Genomic DNA, 23707 nt, shown 5'->3' on the forward strand with positions numbered 1-23707 from the left:
TTTGACCACAGCATTGAAACCAAATGGTCTGTTTTGTAGAAAGCCAGCATAGACACAGGCATCTTTCTTTATTAGTGGTATATCGACAAATATAGATATATCGACAAATTTAATCAAAATGAATGACTTTATTTCAAAGTTTTTATATGCAAGACGTCATTTGACCATAGCATTGAAACCAAATGGTCTATTTTGTAGAAAGCCAGCATAGACACAGGCATCTTTCTTTATTAGTGGTATATCGACAAATATAGATATATCGACAAATTTAATCAAAATGAATGACTTGATTTCAAAGTTTTTATATGCAAGACGTCATTTGACCATAGCATTGAAACCAAATGGTCTGTTTTGTAGAAAGCCAGCATAGACACAGGCATCTTTCTTTATTAGTGGTATATCGACAAATATAGATATATCGACAAATTTAATCAAAATGAATGACTTGATTTCAAAGTTTTTATATGCAAGACGTCATTTGACCATAGCATTGAAACCAAATGGTCTGTTTTGTAGAAAGCCAGCATAGACACAGGCATCTTTCTTTATTAGTGGTATATCGTCAAATATAGATATATCGACAAATTTAATCAAAATGAATGACTTGATTTCAGTTTTTATATGCAAGACGTCATTTGACCATAGCATTGAAACCAAATGGTCTGTTTTGTAGAAAGCCAGCATAGACACAGGCATCTTTCTTTATTAGTGGTATATCGACAAATATAGATATATCGACAAATTTAATCAAAATGAATGACTTGATTTCAAAGCTTTTTTATGCAAGACGTAAATGTAACCACTTTTTTCAAAATATTATTCGAAGCACTTACTTCAATCAAAATATGTGAAAAGGGATTTTTCTAAATGCATAGCTTTCTCAAGGCGAAAATTTTTTAAATTGGGATAAAACAAATATACATTTTATGGGCTCTATTCTTAACATTATTATGAATGATGTTTTAAATATATGAAGCACTATAAACTCTTTCTTATCTTTTTTCCGTATGCATGCACGCCCCTTCTTAAATTCGAAAAAAAGGAAGGAAAGAAAACAATGCGTTTTCACTTATGCATAATAGGTCGGTTGAGTTCTCGAAATAAAAGTCATTAACTCTCGAATTTTAGTATTGCTGGAAAAATATTGTTATAACAAATGGAGTTACGTTTTAAATGTAGAAAAAACTTTTTTGGTGGGAGGGATTATTTTTTTACTTCTTCCAATCAGTCTGTGAATTCAAAACCGTTACAAACTTGATGTGTTAAATTTGGTATGTTATCTTTACACCTACATTTTAGATTTCTATTAGATTTGGACAAAATTGGACGTTCAAGAGAAATCCGTTTGTAATTCTGGATGCATGAGAACATGAAAACGCATGCAATCAATTAGTTAGAAGTTAGCATATGATTTCATTATCAGCATTATAAATGCCCCATTTTGATTATTATTTCTAAGCCCTTTTATGTTCCAAAGTTTCATGCACCGCATTTTGTTCTGCTACTAACCATTAATTTTAATTGCATTAGAAGATAAAAATTCTGAATCTAGGTACTTATAAATAACCCCCACCCCCTTTCATACACACGCACATCAGTCAGCTAGAAGAATAGTAGATTTTTATCAGATATTAGACCAAAAACGTCAGTTCGTTGTATTTAAGCAAGATAACTCAAAAGTGCAACAAGATGGGTGGGTTGACTTTAGTATATGCTCTTTACGTTAAAATAATGCATATGAAATAATTTCAATTTATCCGCATTTTAAAAACAATTCTTTTCTAATCACACAAATGCAGGTTTTATTTTAACTTCTGAATACCGTAATCTCTTATTTTTTCTAATCTAATACATATATACCTTTCTGAATCTAGCACGTACCAAACCTAAAATGCTGTTTCAGTTAAATTCCCGTCTGAAATTATATAAGTTCAAAATGCTTTCACACGTACTCTTTTTCCTGTTTTCCAACTCGAACTGTATTTCAGGCTGGTCATGGTTCTAAAAAGAATTTTTAAAACGTCTTTAAAAAAGGAGCATTTTCTATTTTAACCATGAAAGAATAAAGAACAATTCTTTAAAGAATTATATATCTGCATTTTTTTTCAAAACACACACACACATCGTCTAATTTTGATGAATGCGTAACCGAAAAGAATGCAAATTTTGAATAAACTTAAAATTATTTTTTTCACGGAAGGTAAGGTTTGTATATTGGGACGAAGTTAGAACGCGTTCGTTCGCATTAAAATGCAAAAATAAAGGGACAGAAATGTTTTCCTTGGGGATTTCAATAAGAGATTCTTTTAGGGATTTATTTCTATGACAATTGTCGACTTAGGAATCTTTTTTAAAAAAGGCCTTGGAAATTAGGTATTTTTATCCCTTTACTCTGAGCGTAAGAAACATATTAGCCACCATTTTTTTTTTTTTTTTTACGCTCATGTTAGAAGTAATTAAATAAAAAAAAAAGTGGGATTTGGATCAGGAAATAAGAGAAAATTTTAGAGTAGAGTAAATGAACTAATTTAAGATAAAAAAATATGAAATGAATTAAGATTTAAATTAAATTAAGACATAAGACATTACATATATATGTAAACATAATTTTGCAGATACGTGATCGAAATGATAAAACTTTTGAAATTATAACTTCGATTTATTTCATATTATGAAAAAGGAAAAAGCGATGTTGAAGTGACATCTGTTAAATCACGATAGAAGAAAAAAGTGACCGAAATTTTTTTCCCTTTAATGATTTATTTTGAGATTCTGAAATTATGAAATCTGATAGGGATTTTTTTCCACGTGCCGATTTAAGCAAGGGAATCTTAGGTATCTCATTAAAAAGATGTGCAGGTGTTAAGAGTTTTATCCGTTCCTGGAGTCGGAAAGACGGAATCAGCAATTTTATTAGATTCGTGTTAAAAATGATTAAATAAAAAAGTGGGATCGGATCGGGAAATAATAAAACATTTTAGAATAAAGTTAACATGGGCTAAATTAAAATAAAAATTAGGAAATCAATTAAGACTTAAATTATATTAAGAGATATCATTACATATATATTCAATTCGATTAATGAAATTTGGTATATTGTCTTAAGATATCTGCATCAATTTTAGACTCAATTTGTTAAAGGAAAAACGTTCAAAATGTATTCTGTTCTACTATATCAAGATGCAAACTCTAACCACACCATGCTGCAGAAGTACGTTAGAAAATTGAGAGCAGATACTTCTAAATGATGTCGCTATATTGTATGAAACAATGGCCTCATGCATGCGTGCAAACTGTCCACTAGCAAATTTTATAGCTCTTTTCAAACGAAAGTTGCAATTTCCCAATAGTGCGCACGATGACAGCAAAACAAAAAAAGCCCACGAACAGCTTCCGTCTTCTAAGGAAGCGGATTTTTAACCAAACTATCTCATCTCCAGCTCATCTCAAAATCTGAATGGAAACATATCGTGCGACAGCAACATCAGCCAATTATATCATTGTCGAATTTTTCAGAGGGGAAATCGACTGAAGAATACAAAAAACTGGTTTTTAGATAGAAACAGCACCAACTATAAAATGGAATGGGGGTCTTTGTCATGATTTCATAACAAAAACATTCGAAACAAAAAAAGAAGGGGGGGGGGGAAGCTGCGGATGCAAAAGTGGTCGGATAGGTAACATCCGGCGCTCATCTACAGGAAATAACTCTCTCGCACAATAACGCGGAGGACTGGATACTGAGAAATACATGATGGCTTCGGAAAAATGAGTGCTATAATACTCTGCTGGGGTTTGGGAACCGAATACGATTTGCATCGGTTGTTTAAAAGCCAATGGTCGAAGCTGAAGTTCCGCGTTTTTATTTACACGCGTTTTTGAAACGAGTGAAATATGTTGGCAGCATAATGCCTGTCTGCAGAGTTTCATTTCAGAATACAGTTATTTTATATCGGTATGTTATGGAAGAGGTTGTTCCTAGGGGGGGAAAAATTAATCGGAAAAAGTTTGAGGTTGAATGGGATTGGTATACGGAAATGCCTTTGACATTATTGGTTAATACGTTTTATCCGGTATAATCATAATCGGAAATTATCTTTATTTGCTTTTAAATAGAGTTATGTTAGCTTCCAAATGATTTTTGTGATGATTTATTCAATTCAGAGATGGTGGTATTCGCCATCTAAATTGCTCAATGCAGAATAATTACCACAAATTTTTTTATGACAATTCCATTGTTTCTTTCTGGAGATTTAATATATATATATATATATATATATATATATATATATATATATATATATATATATATATATATATATATATATATATATATATATGTGTGTGTGTGTGTGTGTGTGTGTGTGTGTGTGTGTGTGTGATTTTTTACAATTGTTATCAGAAAAAGTCAAGAGGTAAAACAGGAATGACGAATGGAAATTTTAGTTAATACTTTTTATATAGCTTAAAAATTCATATACTTCGCATATATTAGCGCATAAATGATTTAATGGTGAGTTAATTAGTTTACAGAGTTATTGGTTACCCAAATTATTAAATGATGAAAAGTTAAATTACTACAGAATTTTATAGTTTGTTTCAGATTATAAAAATATTGTTAAATGATTTCTTATTATTTGTAGATTTAAAATTATTAAGAAAATCAAAGGATCAATCCCATTGTCACGACCACTGGTATGTTTCGACGATTTTTATTCATACGAAAACTCATAATTCCTATAAACATCATCAACAACACCATAAGCTATATACTTTATCACAGCACCATAAACGTAGCGTAGCATGACTAAATATGATACTTGCACCATTAAAACTGAACTAACCAATCCCCTCACCCATTTCTCAATATCGAGACATATCTTTTTAAAAAAAACCCACCTGACGGTACATTCGCTATTAAAAAAAATCAACTACAAAGTTCTCCAATACCAATCATTGCACCGATTTTGAAAACTTTTATTGTAATGTCATTCGTGGTCGCTTGCTCTTCCCTCGCCTCTGTTTTCGAGAGATGTCACAAAATATAAACCTTAACATAGCCCCCTCCCCCAGCTTCAATAACTAGATCTATTTAGCTAAATTTATTCGCCGATTGCGTGCTTAACTATTCAGGTGAAAGACACTATATAAATTGCGCAAGATTAGTTTAAAATAACTGTTTCACTTGATACGATAAGACGTAGTTTGTCGAATTGGCTAACATTACTAAATTAATGCTATTAATATGGTAGGCAAATAGATGGTCGCCGAAGACAACTAATCTTTATTCAAATTCCAAAATAATATTTTGCAAGCAACAAAGTGTTTTATTTTCATGCATCGATAAGTTTTTTCAGTTTTCCTATGATATGTTAAAGAATCTGTACGATGTCGATTTCTTTATATCTTCGATAATCACTTATGAAATTCATTAATATTAGCCATTGTAGAAATATTTCCTTCCTTGTTTATTCTGCCGAATGTTCGTTATCTAAATGCGTGTTTCTTGTTCTAAACACAAAAGTCCGTTAGTAACATATTCGTTGTTCTGTTCATTTACAATACGAACTGTTCGTTAACAGACCATGCATAGAAACTAAGTTATTTAATTTTCCTTAATTCTTTTGAATTATTATTATTCGAATTCCAAACTTTTTTGAGAATATCTTTTCGAGAAAACATAAAAGACCTGTTCTGTTCAAATACTAGCTAAAACGATTGTTTGTTTTAAATTTAAATGCAGAATTGTTTAGGCGGCTGTTTTGCTGTTCTTTCATTTTTAAAAATGAAATTTTCATAACAAATTTCATCAATGACATTCATTTCCAATAAGATTTTAAAGTACTTATTATTTAGTGAAAGTTGATAATTTTAACCATTCAATACGATACATTTTTAAACTTATACTTAAATAATGATAAAAAAAATCTTAGTTTAACTTTTTAAAAATAAAAAAATGATATCAAATAAAACTAGAATAAAAATGAATTATTCTTTCTATCTATTGTTATATGTTGATTTAAATTAAAAGTTTGTTATATATTAATTTTATTAAATTGTTCCTGACTCTTCCTGGTCAGTTTTGAAATTATGATTAAATTTAAAAACTTTACCTTCTAAGGAATTCTCATTTCCAAACTTTATTATATGTAAAATAGAGATAACATAGTTTCATTTATATTTTTGGGACTGAACCAACTTGGAGGATAGATAGTAATATCAAATTATACTATCTATGAGTCTGAATATAAACTGGTTTTCTTTAAAACCTTTCAAATAATTATTTATTTCATTGTTCTTACTTTTTTCCTTTTTTTCTATTAATTTACATAGTTTTAAAATTTTTCCCAAATCAGTGTTTCAGATGTCACTGATTCTAAAGCTGCTCCAATGGAATTCGGAAAATCTGCCTTTTGATTAAAGATTTAGTAAAAACCAATAATATTAAGCAAAGAATACTGCACAATTTGGTGGAAAGTTCTTGTCAGTTTTTTTATCAAGCTTTTATTATCAAAAAAACTTATCAAACTTTTAAACTGATTTCTAAACTGTTTTATGGATATATTTTCTTATTTTATTTATTTGTTTATATAGTTTTGTAAAATTTTCTCCTAATCAATGTCTCAGGCCAAATCAATGTCACAAATGATCTAGTAGCAATCAGCGCTTCCGCCGAAATGCAGAAATTTTTCTGCTTAAGTTTATTTGAAGATTCTCAAAAAAAAAAAAAAAAAAACTATTAAACCCATAAAATTAAATAATATTGATAAATTTCATAGACAGTTCATGTTAGTCTTTAACTGCCTTTAATACAAGGAAAACTTACTAAATATTTTTACTGATTTCCGCGATATCTTATTACACTAGAATAACTTCCATGCAAAATAACCCAGCCACACGACAAGATCTCTAGAAACGATTTCATTTCCAACTTTCAAGACGAAATTTCTACTTATTTTGCACAAAAAAATGACCTTTCCGTTAGAATATAATTTTCTTTTCAAGATCAACAACGCAAGATCAAAATATTTGCTGGAAATGCTTGTGAAGATTCTCGTGCAAGACCGTGAATTCACAGCAATTTGTTGAATTGGCACTTCTGGAAAACAATGGGGAAATGAATAAAATGCGATATAAGGAAGAAGAAAGAAAACGGAACTATTCAGTAAAACAAGCACGTTTGAACTTCGTCTTAAAAGAAAAGAAATAACGCTTTTTTTGTATTTTTCTTTTACTTCCTATTGTCTCAGATGTAAGTTCTGTTTATACCTGTGTGGTGTGAAATGCACAGAGTCATCTGACGTGTGAAAAATATGCCTGATTTACAAATAGCTGCGATGAGCTGAACGGATATATAACAAAATAGATTAGTTTAAAATGTCACTGAAAGTGAACAATAAAAATTTTTTTGCTCAATGCATTGTCTACTCGTTCAGTTCAATGTTCATTGACTTACAGACAGCTATAAGAAATAAGATAGCAGTAAAATATTAAAATACGATTTTATTTGAGCATAAAACAGAATTGTTTGGCATCCCCATTAAATTTAACTGTGAATTTTCTTGAGATATACTTGGTATTCATATTCCTTTGTTTTAATTCCACATAGAATGCATTGTCTATACATTAGTTTTTAAGTACTTACAACATTCTGAAAAGAAGCAGTTTTTTTACATTGAAGTATACTTTAAGCAATAGGCAAAGGAAATGAAATTTATCCTTTGAATGTACAAAGAAGTTGTAAAAAGGTTGTATCAAAGAAATGGCTTGCAGTTTTGGTTGCAAGTCCAGCTGGAAAAGAAAGAAAATAAATAATTCTTTATGTTGTTGTTGTTCCATCAAGGACAAGCTGGAAGCTTAATGAAAGCGAAGCATTGCAGGATTCAAGGCCAAAGTAAATGTCAATCAAAAGTATCATAATATTTCTCACGAATTATGCTCGAAGCGTAATTGCATTTTTAATACGATTTTAAAGTTACTGAAAACTCTTTTAGTAGTCTTTCCGTATAGAAAAATGTCATTTCCGCTTTCGGTGAGCTGTGGTTTTATGATTTTTTTTCCCTTGGCTAACAATAGACTATACACAAGGAACTCTTTAGTATATCATTTGTTGATGAGTCTTTTTGTCATGATCTTAATTCTTTTCTATTCTATAAGTACTAAAAAATCTCTCTCTTCCCCTGTATATATATAGAGAGAAAGAGATGGTGAAAAATATATTAAATATTTTTTATAATGAACACGACGAACATCAAAGATAAATTATGTAATTAACCAAAGATTTGTTAAATTTTTAACTGAAAAATATATTCCGTGTTTAAAATTCAATTTTCAATATCGGTGGCTCACATAAATGATTGGATACTTTAGAAAATTCTAGAAAACTAGCATTGATTTTGAAAAAAAAAAAGCTTAGTTATTGCTTATATCAGTTCGATTTTATTCTAAATAAAATCTAACATATATTTTTATTTAAATAATAACATAAATAATACTATTATAATTATTTAAATACCTAACCTATATGTTTATTATACTAAATTTTCTTTTCTAAAATTGTAGATGAAAAGATACGAGTATAAAAAAAAAATAAGTCACAAAAGTGATCACCCACAACATATTTTCAGATCAATTGGTCGAGAATATTTTTTGATTAATCTCTATTTTTACTTTTACATAATGGTGACATTTTAAATATCGTTTGATATTTATTCTTGTCATTGTATATTTCCCCAAAAAATGAAATATTAATAATTATTTAAATCTTAAAATAATTTCATGAAAAAATATTAAATAAAGTCGGAAAACTAATTATTTTTCATCATACAAGTAATCAAATAATTCGAAATGACTTAAAATAGTTTTATTCAAATTCTTATTCTGTGTTAAAACTCTGGAAAGGAAAATCGAACATCACGTCCGACTTAGCTAACTACACGTGATTAGAAATTTAGTCTGAATGAGACTGTGAAGAATCTACATTTTTGTGCTGAAAGAATTTCTACAAATTTATTGGCAAATTTTCTATTTCAATTTTATTGAAAAGCCATGAAAGCCATTTTATTGGCGGTAAGCCATGAAAAAGTACTGAATGAATATGAACAGAAAGATCTCTTTATTCTAACATTCTACAGATCTATCGAATATTCTATCTTCTTTGAATAATGTTCTTAAAGATAAATTCAACAATTAATTTTTTTTACGTTATAAGTACGTTAGTAAGTTATATGAGGAATTTAATTCGGATAATTTAAGTTGAAGTTCATATTTAAACAAGCGTGCTTGTAAACATGTAGATAAGCCTATCAGCATCAGAAATAAGTAATTTCATGTTTATTAATGATATAATGGATCATTATTATACTTGAAATGCATAGAAGTTTTGTACCAGTAACATCTATTTTACCAAAGTAATGATAAGCACAGAGCTCACAATATTCGCTATTGATATGTACATAATAGTGCAGGAGTTCCAAACATATCGTCCCATTCAACAGGTGTAAATTCATTTGAGTACATTTGGAGTGAATTGATCGTTAGAATGCGAAAAGGCAACCTTAAAGCCAAAAGTGAAAAAAAATTTTTGTCCTGAGATAGAAGGATCATAGGTCCGAAATTACAAATTGGTAACTACTCAGAAATTTGAAAGTTGATGTAGATGCCAAAGATAATAATCTTAGTGCTGAAATTACCAGCATATTAATACACTATATTTACAGAACAGTAATTTTTTTTTATTGAAGTTCAGAAATTTGTTCCGATTTTTTTTTTATTCTTGTTATGTTCTTATTATTGAGTTTCTAAAAATTAAATTTTATTTTATATTCAGAATACTTCGTTAATTTTGTTAAGAACAGAATAAAGATATTACTTAAATGTAAGATATTATTTGTAAATTTAAATGTAAAATATTTTTTCAATTTAAATTTTATTAGTACATAAAATATTATTTCAATGAACGTCGAAAGCGTTCGATGACTTTTGGGAGGCATAAAGTCCTACTTCTTTTCATTTTCATTCATGAATTTTATTTGCACTGTGATAAAATCGTAGTATTTAGTTCTTTAGAAAATTTGATTAACATTTCACATTAACCCATAAAGCGGTTATGAAATAGTAAGTATCCATCTCCATATCATAAAATTTGAGGCAAAACTACTTTAAAAAAAAGATCAACACAAAATAAAATTTAATTGCGATCTTTTTCTAGAACAAATTATTACTTTGTTAGAAACCCATTGCTCCATGATTTAAGTTTTGATTCAGTTTTGCATTACAAAATTACACATATTTAGATAATATTGTTGTTATGGATCTGAAATGCCATCACATTACAACGGCTATATTACATAACTATGTACACCAAAATCATATTTACCTGTTCATTGTTATTTCTATTGCGCGACGCTGATTTTAGCCCGAAGAAGAATAAACATGTCTTCAAAATCAGATCAAACTGCCATTCACTCTGTTATTTCATGAATCATGCCAAACGATTTATGTTTTAAAACTTTTAGTATTATTATTTAGCTCAAACTTTATTATTCAGTTGTGCTATTAGCAACCAGCTGCAACAAATATCGTTCTTTATAAACTTTTGAGCAAATGCAGAGGAGCTTTTAATTTGAATCTCAGAGAACAGAAATAAAAAATTCGATTATCAAAAATTCGAATTAAGAAAAATTGAATCTTAAAATGAGAGTAACAAGAAAAAACAATAATTATTTTAGCTAAAAATAGCAGTAAAAAATTATTATTAGCATTTGATAGTTTTCAAAAATATTATTCCATAATTAAATAATTAGTAAAGCGATATAATTAAAAAGTTAATAAAAGTAATAAATAAATATAATAATAACTTGCAACACTCTATTTAGTACTTAAGTAAGAATACAAAAATTGTTCTTTTGAACTTTTAAAATATACAGTAGAAGTTAGGCATAATTTGTTCAATACATATTTAAATTTTAAAATATTTTATTGCTTTTTTGATTAAATAAATGCTCGCATAAAATAAAACAAATATAATGATGACAAGGTATGAACTATTTAATTAAGAAATAGAATTCGGAAATAAAAAGTTTTTTTGTGTGATTTTTGCAATACGAATACTTTTTACGGTTATTTTTCTTACAGTTTTTAGTTTTGTCTTCAAATTAATCGAAATAAATTCAAATTAAAGGCGATATTTTAATATTGTATTAATAAGAACTCAAAGAAAAATGTATACTAATTACTACCAACGAATTCTAATGAAAAATGTTCGATTCATCCTAGTGCCATATATCAATATTTGTTTGACATAATTTCAAGAGCATCTATAGTAATTAATTTGAGAATCAAATCTATATCTGACATGTTCTTAATCTGTTTTACTATTTTTTCTAAAATGTGATGGCAATTGTATAGAAAATCACATTTGCAATCAATTTTATAACAGAACTTCAAGAACTTCTGCAATTGCTTTAGCAGAAAACCTTGTTTGAGCTGTCAAACACAGGAGTTTTATTGAGAAAATCCAGACAAATGTTTTTGTAAGTTTTCATCAGGAAGTACAAAACCGATCTGGTCAGATTTATTGTTCATTTATTTGTTTTTAGTAATGAAACTAGGTTGGTAGTTCTAAAAGTATTTCCCTCAAATTGATTTATACTGAAATAAACATGTTTTAAAATGCTTCAATTATTTCATTATATTAATAAATATACTGTAACTTGTTGCGTTTTTAAATATTTTTATTTAAATCAGTTCTTAAGTTTATAAAGAAAATTTTTTGATGAATTTTTCGCACACTTTCTGGTATTTTACAATTTTTGGGATTTTTATACTGCCCTTAATGATAAGGTAATGTGTTAATATTAATAAAACTTAATTGCTAATCATATTTTAATTAATTAAAAGTTTTGATTTTAATTAATTAATTGTATTGATTAATTAAGTCTTTGATTATTGAATTCCTCTGACACTGTTCTTTTTAGAGCAGCTGTAAGTTGTTCTGACAGAACATCCACAACATATACATCAAAGACCGGACATTTCACAACTAGTAAACGGATCACAATTTTAACGATAAGGAGAAAAGCACCAGAAAAAATATAAAATAATTTATGCATTGATTCAATGAAATATTGATTATAAGATCATATAACAATTATAATATTAAGTTCTGAAATATAGAAGTTTAAAAAAATTCAAAATTCCTAAATATAAAGATTTTTTTCCCAAAAATAATCGCATTTATCAATATACCAAAAATATAGAAAATAATTTTTTACAGAAAATTGAAAACGCAAAACAAAAATGATAAAACTGTGGGGTGATGGAAATAAAAAGAGAAGAAAACTAATCCATATAGAATATCATACGAAAAGAAATTTCCAAAAATCATTAAAGAAAAATTGAAATATATTATTGATAAAACTACAATTCCAAATGGTTCACCGCTTTCCTATATCTGTTTCTCACACTTTGCCAATTTGCATTTTGATCTCTGAATATTTTGTAAAAGGATGCCATTTTCCTCTATTTTTCTTACCTAATTTTAGTACACGAACACGAAACGTGTTTCGAAAACAGTTTTTCTTTTATATTTTTTTCATTTATCATGTTCGTGTGCACATAGATCGATTTATAAAAAGGCAAATAGACGGACATAAGTTGAAAAAAATCATATTCAGGGTTATCGAAAATCATCAAAATCTTGAGATCAAATTTTTGACTTTTACAGTTTTTTCTATATGTATATTTCGCACATGAAATTTAAAAAAATGAAAGAAAATTAATGCATTTTCCAAATGTTGCTTTCAACGTACATTCTTATCTTTTTTTTTTTTTTTTTGTTGTTGTTGTTAACTCTTAGTTGAACATAAATATATGGACAGAATTTTTGAAATGAAACACTTAGAAATATTATGTAAATTGACAGAAGCTACTTTTAGCATTTCTATTACATCTTAGCAATAATTTTTTTAAGCAAATGGCATGTAAGGACATTATTTAGTCATTTTAAAAAAATTATATAAAAATAATTTTTTTTGTTCTGAATTTAACTAGTGGTTTGATTAGAAAACAATTTAATCATAATAATGTACATATTTCATATTTTTGAAAATATATTTTTGAAAATTTAAACATAAAGTTTCAGTGTTTATTCCTCGAATTTCGTGTATGAATATATACAGGAAATTGGTGGAATGAACACTGGACTAATTCTAAAATTAGTAAAACAAAATTACAACACTACAAATGCTATTTTCCGTTTTAAATTATTCAAGAACTGGCAATTCTTAATGTCAAACTTTGAAATACTTTTCTAATATATAGTCAACTGAAAAGAAAATAATCAGACCAATGAAAGGACATTATAAATACCTTATGTAATCTCGTGAATGAAAGAGTCGCAAATTTATTTCGAATGTCGTAATCCTTGTTTATTGCATTACGCTTATCTTCTTAATCTTCTTTGTTGAAAACGATTCATTTCGTTATGCGGAAACAACACAGTTTCATCTCTTGTAATATAGATATATCAGATAACAAATAAGTATTCTTAATTTTTCCTTTAACAACAGCAGTTTTAGGATTTAAAACGCAATTTTAATTGGAAGCAAATAAAATCAAATAAATATAAAAATTATTATTACAACAAAATGTTTTTAATTGTATCGTTTGCTAGTGTGTCTTTCTCATTAGTATAGTGTTTTTTAGGCCGATATTCGCTCCCATATATTTCAATTTTCAAAAAAAAAAAAAAAAAATGAGATTATTTTTATCAGGTACTCGACAGCGTATACCTTAAACCACAAAATAAAAAAAATATTAACTATTAATTTCTAAGACATAATATTAGAATTCAAAAATAAACAACTGATTTAAGGAAACTGATAAAAAAATTTCGAACAAGAATTAAATTTTGAACGTTTTTTTCGAGAAATTGTAAGATTACAATAAAGATAAAATTGTGCTACAACAAAGATAATAATTTTATTTTCTAACTTCCGCAATAAATTTGTAGTTAAGATAAGCTATTTTACCTTAACTATCATGATATATCTATTAGTTTCAATTATTTTTCATAAATATTAAGCACAATATTTGTAAAAAAAATCAGTGATTATCTTTATATGCTATTCAATTATTTAAAAAAGTTAGAAACTTGTAAATGTTTTTCAAATTCGATTAATATCCTCTGAAATCATAAGAATAATAATATAATAAAATGATTATAAATCTTATCAAAAATAGACTTGTATATTGTATAACTAAAATAATTAATTTAATACACGCTTAAAACCAAGATTCAACAGACGTTACTTAGCATAGAAAAAAAGTTTTACCCAATTTTTCAAATTTTTGTTCCGTTAATCAACGAGAAATTAATATGCATATTTTACCAATTATAAAAGAAAAACCAATTTTTAATTTAATTAGATTTCGAATAAAATAATTTTGGATATTTGCATTTTCTCATGACATTTTAAAACTTTTCATATTAAATGACAATCGTAAAATACTGGAATAAAAAAATATTCTCTCGCATTTAATAATAATTTTACTTATTTGTCTTAAGCAGTTTATAATTTTGTAAAAAAAAATTATTTGTATATATATATATATATATATATATATATATATATATATATATATATATATATATATATATATCGATTTTCCAATGCTATTTAATATTCACCTTCCAGCTGATGTTATGACGTTCATTACGAGTTTCGATTCTTGGAACATTTCCAAAAATACAAGGAGGAAATCTTTGGAAATAGGTTTATTAAATCTATTGGCCTATAAGGTATCAATACTTGTTTCTAATTTCTTCTTTCCGATGATATAATCATATATTATTTCATCTGTTACACGTGTTGGGATGATATTCATTAAAGAAGGATCAAATGACCTCAAGTAATACGTTTCCTTTGGGAGTTCCCAAACTATTGCTTGTAAAGATCGATAATCAAAAACAGGTGTTGCATTTCATTGCAAACACTTTCTGTTCATATGAAATGCATTCACGTCATTAAGAATTTGGAAATATTAAAAATGAAAGAAATTTTTTATATTCTGGAATAATATGCTAACAAAGAAAAATAAGCGTTAGAAGAAATGATATTAGAATTTATTTAGAAAATAAAAAAAATATGGAGAAAAGAATTATTAAGAACAGCAAAAATTGTGTAAAAAGAATCATTTTTTATTGGAAATAATAATAAAAAAAAAATGCTTGAAACAAAATTTAAAAATATTATTTCTTCGCAGATGACAACTTGAAAGTTTTTGAGTTTAATACAAAGATTAACCATTAATTATTTACCTGTTGCAATTTTTTTTAAAAATGGACATTTTGATGAACAAAAACATTCATCTGATTTTGCAGTTAAAAAGTCAATCAAACTACGGGTTGACTGTTTGTCGGTCTGTACTTTCAGAAATATGTAAACGCAGTAATTCAAAAAAGCAGTGGCTTAAATAGATCAAATTTCTCATGTGATTTTGTAATTACAAGTACAGTTTTGTGTCGATTTCTTATTTTCAATCGGTTGAGAAAAAGGTCTCTAAAACTAAAATTTGAGTTTTTGATGCTATTAACTCACCACCAGTGATTAATTACCAAATAATTCACCAAGAATGTCATGATAGCTTTGATACACGATAGTAAGCAATATCTTAATTTTGAGTGGTTTAATCTTTAGTTCTCTTTTTGTCTATAATATTTTTTTTGTATTAGACTTTTAGATTGTCTTTCGATTTTTAGATTACTTTATAAGACTACTTTTTTTTTAATTATTTAAGAACTTTTTCGATCACATTCGACTAAGTTCTGAAACACTTTGACAATCAATAAACTTATTATATCAATAACTGTTCCTATTATTGAGATGATTAAAAAAATGGCGTAACTATAATGACCTTTCATTTTCACAACAATCTTCGAATGCATCATCCATTAGAAAAGGATTTATTTGGTGGATTCATAACTTATTAAAACCAGACAATGAAAAAATGGATGCTATCATCAAGTAATAGAGATAAACTCATTACTATTTATTAACTAAATTTGATTCCCTGTAAGGGTTCAATCTTATAGATTATATGTTTTATTCCCTTTAAAAAGAATATTTTTACTAATGACGAGTTTCTGCTTTCATTTTGAACTAATAGGCCGATGATTCATCCATACCTTATGCATGATTTAGCCATTGCAGGTTTGTCAATACACATATTGATCTAAACTCTTGTTATTCTAAATATACCAATGGGTAATAGTGATATACCCAGGAAATGTGAAATCTTTTCATAAACTCAGCGAGGAATTAAAAAGAAGTAAAGGGAAGATGAAAGATAAGTCAGAAACTGTCACTGAAAGTCCAGAAAAGACAGTCTTGTAGGCATTAAAATCAAATAATATCACCAAAACTATTTCTTTTTAAATATAGAAAGATTGCTGCTTTGTGAAAAAGTTCTGCTTTTTTACAAAACCAAACAAAGTTAAAAATAGTGATAATTTTCCTTCAAATTATAAAATTTAGTGAAGATTTTTCTCCTTTATTAAATGGTAACATAATGAATATTATTTTTTAAAAAAACACCACCTTTAAGAAACTGCGAATTTTTGTTAATAACCTGTTTTTAAATACACAAATTTGAAATTTAATAAATAAGGATTATCTGATCAATTCATGGGAACAAAATTTATTTTCTCCTCTAAGTCTGATCTTATAATAAGTGCACATCAAAAGTACAACCTAATGTTGTAACTTTGACTACTGTGTAAAATTTTAAAAAATAATAATTAAAAACGTTAAAACTGAACATTTTAGTTTTTAAAAAAATGCAAAATTTGAAGAGAGTTCAGATCAGTATTTGTAACAGAATTGTAAACTTAGAAACGAAATCAATAAAAAGCTAACATCGAAAATCGGTCAAAGAAACAGTACTTTCCTATATATTGTCATATCTTTTTTTTTTTTAATCTTTGCAAGCTGCGCAAAGTATTAAAAAATTCGATTAGTGCTGCGTAATTATAATTGTTAAGCGATCATAAATCGACTATATTAAAAAAATCTATATTTTTTTATTCAGAAAAAAATAATTCGGGATTTCAAATCCTTTAATAGATTGAATAATTATTACACGCCTTATTTTTAATCCTTTCCAGCTAAAATTATTTAGTGCAAGTAAAAATAATAATAAAAAAAATTAAAAACAGATTAGAAATATTTTATTTCTAAATTTCTTTCGTTTACTGAGATAAATTAATTAATTGAAATTATTCACTTGTATTTAGATCATATTGCCATCTAGATTTCATCAAACACTCTCTGACTCTAATTAAAAGCGGAATTGCTGAAGAAAGCGTGTTACATAGGTGATACCAAATGGCACTGAAATAATTAATCAATTAATAAAATAACTAAAAATTAAATAAAGTTATAATTTATTTAATAGAATGATACATGGAAATGTCTCATTCGTTTTCAGCATTTGCTTATTTCATCTTATTTATTCAATAAAAAATTTGATTTTTCAATATGATTTGATTGACTAAAACTTATTTCATAAGCAAGTACTTCATAAAAGATGAATGTTTTATCAATACAACATTTTTATCAATGATAGTGAAAAAGATTTATGCTGCATGTGGTGCCCTTATATTTGATTAATTTATCGAAATCTTAAGCAAATAGTAAACACTATTTAGATATCTAATCAAAGGTATTCGGAATATGGTTACAAAGAATTTAATTTTGTCTCTTACTTTTAACTTAAAAATAAGAAACGAAAATAATTACGAATTATAAAAAAAGAAATTTTTAATTATTTAAGTTCAACAAGTAGTATTGACTACAATACTTCTTTAATTTTTAATTTAATTTTAAATAATTAAATTAAGCTTCTCTATTTATAACATGACTAAAAAATATTTTCGAAACTATATTAAAATTACTTTATTCTCGAAATATATAGCAGCAAATATCAAAATCACAGAGGAATTAAAAATCAGCGATAATAAAGCTTGAGTCAAATTCCGGATCGACAGATTATCTATTTTGTTGTTCTGAGTAAAAATAAACAACAGAAAAGTCGTGATTAGATGATCATTTCGCGCATTGATGACATGTGCTGAGCTGAAAGATTAGAAATTTTCATTTCTAATCCAGGTTATACTAATAAATAAATAGATTCTTTGACTTCTTAATTATTTAGCTAACAAGCCATTATGATATTATTGCTCCTAAATTTTTGAATTAGTGCTATTTTATTCTTATAAAAAGGTATTTTTTAAAACTGTTTATATTTAATTTTCCTGGAAGCAAAAAAAAAAAAAAAAAGGCAAAATTATTGCAATTACTTTGATTATATTCTGATTACGTTTAATTCACTTGTACTGAAATTTTTTTCATTTTTTTACTTTATCGATACGAAATCTAGAGAAAGTGTTTTATTCGCCAAAACATTCCAGCTTTTGATGTATTTTCACGTTTTAGACTGCCTTGAGTTCAAAAAACACATTTTTGAAAAAATGTCCATTTGTCTGTGACAAAGATAACTCAAAAGCGCTTTGAGGTGGATGTATGAAATTTGGTATACTGTCTTTACACTAAATTTGCAGACTTCTGTCAAATTTTGCGCAATATCTTTTTCGAGGAAGTCTTTCTGTCCAGCTGTTAGAATACAAGTTAGCATGATAATTACAAAACGAAGAGAGCAAAATGGAGAAAATTTGGTACATAGATTTAAATTTATATTATAGATACATATCAAATTTTCAATTAATTCCAACAAGATGTTGGAACTCCGTATTTTCAAAAGCATGCAAATCCGATAGTACAAAAATGCAATGATTCAAACATATTGAATTTAGTATCTGATTTTGTGACTACAATTGTAATTCTGTGTTTAATTTTAATTTAAATCGGTTGAGAAAACGTGCCTAAAACAGAAATTCGATTTCCATGTACTATTAATCGCATATCAGATATAAAAACTCGCCAAGGATCTTACCATAAATTCTGTAATGCTGCTAAATTCAGCCAAAGTTCTATATTTTGTAATTACTTTACGCCAATGCCATGCAAAATGTTCTCTGATTTGTCCAATTTCCACAATTTTTAACGAGGAGTGGAGCATAACGCCTTTATAAAAGGGTATATGAAAAATACTGGCCAGAAATACTGGCTGTGCTTAATTTCACTTAAATCTATTGGGCATAACTTAATGTTCTTTATTCCGTCAACAAAACATTTTTAAGCATCAATTCGGAAGAGACATTAAATCCATGTTATTTTAATAGTTTTATATATATTCAATTTATTTTGTATACGAACATTCCTTCTGGAGTCGAATCCCCTAACATCATAGTGTTATCAAAAACGTAACTTTCCGAGAAATTCTCCTTCAAATTGCATTGATTTTTTTTTTCTCTGTCGTGTAATTTCAGTTCTAATTTCTTTTTTAAACTACGCAAATGATTATCAGAATATTTCTTTCTTAACTTTCAACAACGGAGAAAAACATGCGATTATATATTTGATGAAACAATGAAAACTGTTTTGAATTTCGTTGCAGCAATGAAATCTATGATTAAAAATTATATAAAAACGTTAAAAAAAATTACCCCGCAAAGGTTAAAATTCTGTCATTAAAAAAAGTTTTATGCTCTAAAATGGCGTCAAAACCAGTGCTATTACAATAATATTCTCTTGAGTTATCGCAGAAAAAACTCCAAATTCTCACTCAAATCTAAAAATAAAATAATTTCCATTCCCATTCTCCAAAGTAGATCTATACGAAATTCGGAAATTCTAGCTCCAATAGTCTATCTTGTAGAGCGCCAACGCACAGACAAACAAGATCTCCTTTATTAGTTATAGCGATAGAAAGATGGAGATAGAAATTGAAATCCATTATTTTGTCCGGAAGTTTCATTTTATGGATATCGTGTTCACTATTCTAAACTGATCTTAAATGTGTGTAGTTTACCATAAAAATATTTAACCAGCTGAAGCCATTGCATTAAAGGTTAGTTATACAACAATGATTTGTTTTGAAAAACGCTATATTATATATATATTATATATTGAGAATTTTCATGATGAAATTCTGAAATTTTGTACATGATCTTATTAGAAGATGGGGCACATTTTACTCAATGGGAATTTTTTTGTACGGGGTCCGTATAAAAATTTAAATTTTGTATTTTTAAAAATTTAATCCCTTGAAAATTTTATTCCATTTCAAAACATTTCGCACCTTTTTTTACGCAGCTTTGTAATTTACAGTATATGTCTATGATCAATATTTAAGGAATAAAAGCCTCGGTCAAGGTTTTTGAAACACCCTGTATATATACTATGGAAGAATATGGCATCAATAAATTTTAACAAATGTTTAAAAGCATTAAATATGCATTTATGTAAAGGTGTAAATAATAATATCTATATCCGAAAATGGAGTTTAGAAAACTTGCCTGCCTTGAACTATAAAAAATTCAGAAAAGCTTTTTGCTTTCGCCTATACGAAGTTATACAAAGAGGATATATAAAGAGGATATATAAAGTAGCCATCAAAAATTTGGACACCTTGATCAATTTCTACGTTCTAGACCTCTGTGAATATGAAATAAACATTTTTTAAATATGGTCTATATGTAAACACGATTATCCATAAATATACGAACTAACAGCATGTAATTTGGTACTCGGTCTTTATACAAAATATTGAACGAAATCCTGTAAAGGGAATTCAGCCCATCAGTCCACTCATGTCATTGTGAACGAGATGTCAAAACCACAAGGAGAGAGTTGGCTGAAATTTGGCATATAGTTTTATTACCAAAGCTGTAAAGGCTTATCGAAGACAAATTTGAACCAATTCATCAATGAATTCGGTGTTTGTTGAACTATCTATCCATACATATATAAGAGTAATAAATAAGAACAAATCAATAAGCTTGGGGGATGAACTTCATAATTTTTATATAAAAATTGTGGTTGAATTCAAATATATGATATAAATTTTTCATAAGTATGAGAAACTTATTATAGATTTTCATAAGTATTTTAAATCAAATAAGTGAACAAGTAAGTTAAATTAAATTTGATATGTTGTAATGATTCACAAACTGCAATCAAATTCTCACTGGTACAAAATTTTGGACTTAATAAATCTACGGGATGCGATTCAAAATGCATATTCAAATCTCCTCATTACATGACGAATTTAATCATAAAACTTGCTTTATTATGTAGGCTTTGAGAAATTCGAATAGAGAACATTTCAGTTGGCTCTTTAATAAACAGTGTGTGTGCGTGCGTGCGTGCGTGCGTGCGTGTGTGTGTGTGTGTGTGTGTGTGTGTGTGTGTGTGTGTGTGTGTGTATGTGTAAACATCCTTAGCAGATGAATGGCCGAGAAGAAGACACTTTTGAATTTCTGACTTCGATTTATTCCATCCCGGGATGCATAATATATGTACAGGAATAAGTGATAAGAAATATGTCAGTCTACATCTCGACACAAGAGCTAAAAAAAAAAAAAAAAAAAAAAGCAAAATAATGCTGCAATGAAATTTTCCCCGATAATGAAATTTTGAAAGGGAATTTCTTTCACACATTTCAATTTAGGATAGGGAAATTTAGGTATTTTTAAAACAATGTTGCAAACATTCTGGATTTTTATCCCTTTATTTTTATAAAGCGCTCATGGAATTAATTAAATAAATAAAACAATATATATTTCTTTCCCCAAAAATTTATTTTAATATTTTAATCAATTATATTAATAAACAGCTGAATCTTTTAAGCTCTTTTAAGCAATGAGACAGGACTAATATTTGATAAATTAAAAGAATTTAATAAATCAAATACTTATTTATAAACGATTTGATAATCTAAATAATTATTTATAAATCGTTTGCTTAATCAAACAGTTATAAATATTTAGTATTAAACTGTTATGTTAAACTAGGTACTCAGAATGAAAACCAAAGAAAAAATAATTTTTATAATATCAGTGGTTTATGTAAACATGATATCCAATTAATTAACATTTACAGAAGAATTTCGTGAAAAATTGCGTTTCCCCTTTCATTTCCCCCTTATATTTTAAAATTGTTATAAAAATAGTAATTCTCATTTTTAAAAAAATTCTGAAACAGACCAGAGAATTACAACTCAAAGAGAGCTAAAGTAAGGCTTTTTTTTCTTTTGGTTAATACATATTCTCTCTGTTCCATCTAGAAATCTATTACTCTGCCCGCCCCCCTCCGCCCTGTTTTCTACTCTTATTTTTTTTTCTTAGAAAAAAAATAAACAAACATTCTTAATGGAACATGAAAACTTCACAAAACCCCATTTTTTTATTAGTTTGGAATTCTTATAATTTTCAATAAACAATTAAAGCTTTTCAAACCTTTCTTATGATTTTATCTTTCCAAAAAGCAGAAGAATAGAATTTACTAACTCGATTCAGCTTTCAAAAAAAGTCAATAATAAATACTTATATGGTTCTTAATAGTAAAATTTAAAGTCATTTCATAATAAAATTATTTTTATTTTCAAATTAGCAGTATTAAGGTCGTTATCTACTTACTTTTAGTTTAAAAATTTCAATAATTTACCTTTAGTACAATAGTTACAACAAGAAAGAAAATAATTTATTGTTAGCTGAAATAATAAAATTAATTATATAATTATATTATAAATAAATAAATAGTTTTGCTTAAATTACTGAAATTTACCTTTAGCAAAATAGTTCCAATTCGGAAGAAAATAAAAGAATAAAAACAATGCCTTATTATTAGAAAATATTCTTGTCAAAACAAAATCATAAATGAATACAATACTTAACTATAGAACGGAAAGAAAATAGTAAAAATAAATACGATGCCTAACTATTGACGAAAAATTCGATCCTTAAAGTTTTTGAAGTACAATACCATTTATTCAAAGCGCACGAAGAAGCGCGCAAACAGATGCTTGGAGAATATAAAGAAGAAAAAAAAAATCAAAACTTTCCTGGACGAATATTTAAATATAAAGATATAATTTTGGCATTGAAAATCGCATCATCTCATTGGACAATAACAAAAGAAATATCCTGCTTAATTAAGAAGGAAATATTTTCTAATATAAAGGAAATTTATTGAAAAAGGAAAAGAAAAAGAAAATTCTGAAGGAAATATTTATTAAGAATTTTAAACTATGAAATCAGAAGGAATGCATACCTTAGCAAGTTGTTGGAGAATCCAAAAGAAGAAAGCAGCCACCATCCACTCCATATTGCCTCTCTTTTTTACATGTGACAAACCAATTCTGCCCCGAAAAAAGCAGCTCAACAAAATTTCTAACGCGCGTGAAAAAGAAAACAAGACTTTTTAGAAACTTCGTTACCCGCCCGAATCATCAACCTGTTACGAAACGTCAAGGCGACATCTGGCGACGGAAGCGGGAAACGAAGTTCATGGGTGAATGAATTTCCGTTTTTCCACCGTTTTAACAAGGGGAAAAAGATCTCGTCAAATTTATTATACAGTGGAATTTAGATAATTCGAGGTTTTTAATTCGAATCCTAAACAATTCGAAATTTTTTCTTGTTTTCTCAATTTCTTGTTAATAAAATATTTAAATTTTATTTATGATTTGAAGTCAATACTAAAATTTGTTTTTTAATCTTGAGTTTTCGATTGTTAAATATTCT

General features: G+C 27.3%; 1 protein-coding gene across 1 annotated transcript in view; it reads right to left on the bottom strand.

The window, feature by feature from the left end:
- Positions 1-23375, bottom strand: part of LOC129972312 (A disintegrin and metalloproteinase with thrombospondin motifs adt-1-like) — a 57580-nt gene extending 34205 nt beyond the window's left edge. The window contains exon 1 of the mRNA XM_056086402.1: positions 23235-23375. Within this exon, the coding sequence (XP_055942377.1) occupies positions 23235-23288 (54 nt within the window). The 5' untranslated portion in view covers positions 23289-23375. The remainder of the gene's footprint in view (positions 1-23234) is intronic.
- Between the last annotated feature and the right edge of the window lie 332 nt (positions 23376-23707).

Source organism: Argiope bruennichi, chromosome 6 (assembly GCF_947563725.1).
Source record: "Argiope bruennichi chromosome 6, qqArgBrue1.1, whole genome shotgun sequence".
Classification (NCBI taxonomy): domain Eukaryota; kingdom Metazoa; phylum Arthropoda; class Arachnida; order Araneae; family Araneidae; genus Argiope; species Argiope bruennichi.